Source organism: Rutidosis leptorrhynchoides, chromosome 10, assembly GCF_046630445.1.
Source record: "Rutidosis leptorrhynchoides isolate AG116_Rl617_1_P2 chromosome 10, CSIRO_AGI_Rlap_v1, whole genome shotgun sequence".
Classification (NCBI taxonomy): domain Eukaryota; kingdom Viridiplantae; phylum Streptophyta; class Magnoliopsida; order Asterales; family Asteraceae; genus Rutidosis; species Rutidosis leptorrhynchoides.
The window spans coordinates 91,315,093-91,321,132 of record NC_092342.1 but is presented as its reverse complement, the minus strand read 5'-3'; the positions used below and the strand labels follow the sequence as shown (position 1 = coordinate 91,321,132).

The window sequence follows — 6,040 nt, the reverse complement described above, 5'->3', positions numbered from 1 at the left end:
TATTCACGCTTTCTACCCCTGAAAAAGTGGAAACTTGAGGGACCGTTGTATAAATTAAGTCGAAATTGAGGGGCCGTTTGTACTGTGAACGCAAACTCAAAACGGCAATCAAGTATAACTGAGACGACGATTTTAATTATATATTTGTAATTTGTAATACTATAACGTGTTAGATATAGTAATAAAAAATATGAGCTTTAAGATTACTTAAACATATAATTATAATTCAAATATAACGAATGGTCAAAATCTTTTATTAAATTAAGAGTTAAAAAATACACATATACTCTTCTAAAGTTTATAAAAAGAAAAGTTAAAATAACTATCAATTTAAAAAATAATAGAAGAACTTAAAAAACTTTTAACAAGGAAAATGAAACAAGTATAATAATGTAAAAAATAAAAGTATAAAAGTTAGGATGTTGACGTCATGCTAACGTCAACATAACATCAACCCAGTTACTATTCAAGGGTACCCCTAATAGAATGATCGACAATTCCATCATTTTTTTTGTTCCATCATTGTTTAGACCTCCACTCCCTGTACCGCCATTCAATAGGCTTGACTTTATAGCTTCTCAAAGGATTAGTTCTCACTCTATTTTGGAAACCCCAACTGTTTTGCCATATTTTTCCTAGTCTTGGTCCAATCTCATTAAGATTAAGATATCCTACGATAGATGAACTAAAATTATATGTGTTCATTAATTAGAAGTTTCCATTTTCATATTTTCTAGTCATTAACCACATGTTTCCATTTTTACATATTCATCATCTTTTTAACCTTCAACTCACAAACCCTAACTTACAAAATTCGAATTCATACCGGTATGAATGGAATTAAAAACCTCGTTTAAACACCAACCCAACCACTTTAACACATAAATTCGAGATTAAAAGCATATTAATACATTACAAAACCCTCAAAATTGCCAAATTAAAAATTAAAAGTGGTGAATTTAGAGTTCTAATGATGCGAGCAAGCAGCAAGTATTAGATATGTTGATTACATTTGAAGATCAACTTGCATTATGAAAATTCATTATTGATTTCCACAAAAATTGTCACTCTAGCCACACCCTCTCTTTTTTTTTTTACTAACGTGACAAGTAAATACCTCCATATGATTCAACCCCAATAAGTTCAAGATAAAGATTGTGTTAAATATGATTCCCACCGGTGTCAACTTATTGACATGTTGTTCAACTTTTTATTATTTGTATAAAACACATACAAATATCTTGTTAGTTTGTGCAGAAAAAAGAAACAACGTTGAATTGGCGATTAGACTAACAGGGATCTAAATAACATAGTTGTTTCTGGATATGTAAAACATTTGCAAATATCTCTGTGATTAACTTCTCACTCAAAATTATAAAATGTTAACTTCATAGTTCATACTGTATTTTGGATTGAAGGTGATAAACAAAAGCTGCAAAGTAACCACAAATTCAACAATATATGAATATATGCCAGAGATAGGATGTGCAGTTTGAAATGAACATGATAATCAACAAATACCTCTTAGGGTAAGTCATATTAGACATAATATAGATATAGATATAGATATAGATTAAGGTTATATAATATAGATTAGGGTTATATAATATGTATTAGGGTAATCAGTTAACCGTTAGCAGCAGCCTATATTGAAGTGAGTCCATCCAAGCTTACTTTTACCGAGCTAAAAAATAATCGACATCTACCATCCATCGAATATACTCGTTCTTCCTCTTGTGCTTCATCAATTTATGTAACAAGTGCGCTAGTTCAACATTTATACCCCTCGTCTCCAGGTAATCATACAGTGCAGTCTGTAGCTCATCATCCAGCTCACTGAAATAACCGAAAAACCAAAATATTAGGTATAGAAAGCATTGACAATTTGACCTTGGTATTGCAGAGAAGAACAATTATTTGCATTTAAAGAAGCTTATTGAAATGAAACCATAAAGATATGTACCCTACAAGCAGTTGAACTTTCACTGGGATGAACTAGCCAGCAGGTATAAAACCTTATTACAATCATATGAAGGTGGCAAGTTCAACCCATTTACTTGTTATAAATGGGTCAAGTCAGGCTATGTCTTGCTTTTAACGTGTCAAATGTTTGTAAAATGTAATAGGGTCGAACAGATTGCAGGTTTTCGAGGATCTTAATACCACCTCATTCATAATTTTAAATTATTAATGAAACAATACATCTTTAGTACTCATATTTGACATATAAATTAGTAAATTACATAACACAAATTTTGGACAGGTATTTCAACCCCTACAAAAGGATCACAAATAATGACCCATTACCCGACCCACCTACCCTATCCATTTTACCACCTCTAAGGTACAAACAATAGTCTCGTTCCTGTCATATAGGGGGTATTTGGTAGAGGTATTTCACAAGCATCCGACTCTTATTTGACTCTTACCGGGTGGGTTTGATTGGAAAGGCAAAATTGGAAGTAAAAAACTACAATAATTATAACGAGCATAAAAACATACTCAAATGGAGGACCCGCATACGGTTTCCAATACGACCAATGTTCGTCACGCATAAAAACTTGTTTAATCTCTACTCTGTTAGGCCATATGTCACACCTAAACTGTAGAACACCAATTTCATCATTCTTATGGATACACGTCATCATTGGAAGGTAAGGCTCATAACCGTTATATGTGGTAACAACACCATCTTTTGCAGGAGGGGCATTAGCCTGGAACCAGGTATCTATTATGATAGATTCACTGTCTCCAAATTTCTTGTACAATTTCATACACCGATCTGTAGGCCTCTCGTCAACCGCAAGAGATTTGAACTTTGGAACAAGCTACACAAAATACCCACTAATAAGTATATATCATATATCATAAACTTTAACTATCATAAGTTTCCACTTAGTAGCAGACTTTTGCGTAAAGTTTTGCGACTCAAATCAGATCATAGAAGACCAAATTGAACTTGTATATAAGGTGCTAGTGCCAATTGAACAAAGGTGTAACATATAGGCAAGGTTGCAAAATTCGTTATTCGGGGATTAATAGGTCGAGACTTTAAAAGGATTAATCGGTGATTCGGGGATTAATCGGAGATTAATCGGATTGTACTTTATACATTTAAATATTAAATTTTAAAAATTATGTGTAAATATAGGAAAAAATCATAAATATAAAAATAAACTTTAGCATAATTGTCTAAAATTATTTATTTTGCTCAAAAACTTATAAAGTTATAGTTTAAATTCATGTTAAAATATTAACCATTTTTTACTTTGACCGACTTTGATTACTAAATTCGATTTTGACCCATCAATTGATGTTGACCGTTTAATTAAACGGTATTTTTGGAAATCGGAACGGATTGCTCTTAAAAATGATTAATGGGGGATTAATCGGCAAGTAATCGGGTTTTTTTACAACAATGCATATAGGCAGTGTTGTAAAAGTCGTCCGACTTGACCGACGCGCCGGCCGATGCGTCGTTTTTTTGGGTTCTCCGTCCCAAAAGACTGTCAAAGCTAAAAGTTCGGTCAAAGACGGTCAAAGTTGGTCAAAAACAGTCAAAATCATTCAAATTTTCGTCAAGATGTGATATGTTTTAAAATTAGGGTTTGTTTTCATTTTTTGGGCCGCTCTTTTCTTTGTGTCCTTACTTATTATGTACTCGGTAACATTAATTAAGTTTGAAGTTTGATTGTATTTAAATTCAAGTTCTTATTTAAGAAATTTATGGTACAGCATCAACTATTTTATACATATATAAATATATATTTAAGAAATCATCAATAAAGTCAACGTTGGTCAACGACCGATGCGTCCTTGACTCAGCCGACGCGTCTTTTTTAGGTCTCGACCGATGCGTCCCCTACTCGCGACTTTTACGACCTTGCATATAGGTGACTGTATGAATTTTTTTATTTTTCAAGAAAGTATTCTTTTTAAAGTTAAATTATTAAATAAAAAATAATAATAACACCATTATTTTATTATTGTAAAAACAAATGCAGGGTGTATGTGTATGTGTATTAGTCATCTTGTAAACAGAAACATCAAATTTTATGAAATAAAAGGAGAAAATGAAAAAAAGGGTGAAAATTAGGAAAACCGGAGTAAAAGGAGATGTATGGAGTTTGTATAGGACATCATTGCGAATGAGACTACGAAGTCGGTCTTCGAAAGCTGATTTACGCATCTCCGATTCCGATGCATAATTTCTGGCAGATGATTGTTGAATTGGGGTTGTTGTTGTTGTTGTTATTATAGGACGATAAATAGACTGTGAAGAAGAGAATGTGGAAGTTCGTGTTATTCGGCCGGGACGTCCGAGTAGCCGGAGAACCATTTTGGTCGCCGGTAGGGTTATGGTGCGGTGGTGAGTGTCACTGAGTGAGTGGTGACTTCTTTCGGGGTTTATTTATGTTACTCCATATTTTATTACAATAAAAAGTTTCTATGCGTGAATTAAGAAGTTAAGTGTTACTTAAGCTTAATCTTATGATTTATTTTAGGGAGATAATAAATACGGATGATCCATGTTTAAATTTAGATTCGTCATTAGTTTTGAGCAACTTTTCAAAAAAATATTAAAAAGCATAGAGAGAAATTGAATTTGGACTTGGTTAAAAAAATAAATTGTGATTCTTTTATAAGCTTAAATTAACAGTTGAATAATATTTAGAGACACCTTTGAAGGTGTGCAAGTGGTAGGGGTGTACACCATTTGGTTTGAAACTGTTAACATCTATTTCTTTATGAGGTAAGGCTTAGTGTGCCAACAAGATACTATAAGTAATCTAGCTTTAGGAGGGCGGAGTGTTGCCGATTGATTTTTACCCTCGGAAAATAATCCCTGCAGACCCGGATCACAAGTGTAGAAACTTGTGGGGTGGCTTAATCAATCTGTCGTCCGTAGAGCGTAAAAGTGCTAGCCGGATGACTTCTAGTGAGAGAAAGTAGAGAGAGAGAGAAGTGAAGTCTCAGCTCTCAAAGTTGTCAGAATGTCTGAACTGTGTAAAATGACGACCCAAGGGGTCTATTTATAGTGTCAGATCCACCAGATTGCTTGGGGACACGTGTCAGATGATGATACGTTCTGTTACTTGTGATCCGAAATTTACGCTGAAGGTGGCGTTCTCCGGCCAGGGCTTACGCGCTAGGCGGCCTTCAGGGCTTACGCATGACGGGGCAGCCTGTACAGCGGAGAACGCTGGACGGTTAACTCCACAAAACTGTTGTTTCCAGCCTACCTGATGCTACTTTTATGCAACCATTATGCCTTTTATGCGTGTATACGAGAGGATACACCATTAGAAACCATTTAAACCGAATATCGAATCGAAACCAAATCGAAAAAAATTAAACCGAATTTGAAAAATGATTTTCGGATCGAGAAAAGCCGAAACTGAATTTTAACTCGGTTTTTCGGTTTTGAAAATTTTTAATTTAGTTAACCGAAAACCGAATATAAAACCAAATTCAATTTATACAATATGAAATAAATATTTTAAGTTATTTATATTATTGTATACATGTACGAGAAACGATTTTGGATAGATATTTTAACTATTTAAGACAAATTCGGTTTACTTGGATTGAAATCCTATTTTAATCTTTAATTTCATAATTTTCCTTTTAACTCCACATTTTTAAAACTGTAATCATTTCAAGTCGGTTTGCTATTCAGTTCAATTTATGTGTGTGTGCACGTTGAATCAATCAACTTTATATACACTGCTTTACAACAGTTTATTATTAGAAAGTATACACTATGACTAAAATAGAGAAAGTTTTAGTTTGTTATTGGTATTGGTTTTGTTTATTTTTTGATATAAAATGTATTGTATTATGATATTATATAAGCTTATTTTATTTTCTAAAATTTGTATATATTTTCGATTATATATATTACTAGGTTTTGAGCCCGTGCGTTGCACGGCTACTTAAAATCCATTTTAAATAAGTCACTTATTTTCATTTTGACGCTTGATCTACATTTTCAAACAATATTTGTGGTTGCGTTTAAGTGGATGTCGACCCGATAGCT

At 33.2% G+C, this 6,040-nt stretch overlaps 1 protein-coding gene across 1 annotated transcript; it reads right to left on the bottom strand.

The window, feature by feature from the left end:
- Nucleotides 1-1,580: 1,580 nt before the first annotated feature.
- LOC139870447 (uncharacterized protein At2g39790, mitochondrial-like) lies at nt 1,581-4,364 on the bottom strand. Its single transcript, XM_071858253.1, has 3 exons — nt 4,103-4,364; nt 2,503-2,828; nt 1,581-1,836 (listed from the first exon to the last, which is right to left on the bottom strand). The coding sequence occupies exons 1-3, from the start codon at nt 4,337-4,339 to the stop codon at nt 1,677-1,679; spliced, it is 723 nt and encodes a 240-aa protein (XP_071714354.1). The 5' UTR covers nt 4,340-4,364; the 3' UTR covers nt 1,581-1,676.
- Between the last annotated feature and the right edge of the window lie 1,676 nt (nt 4,365-6,040).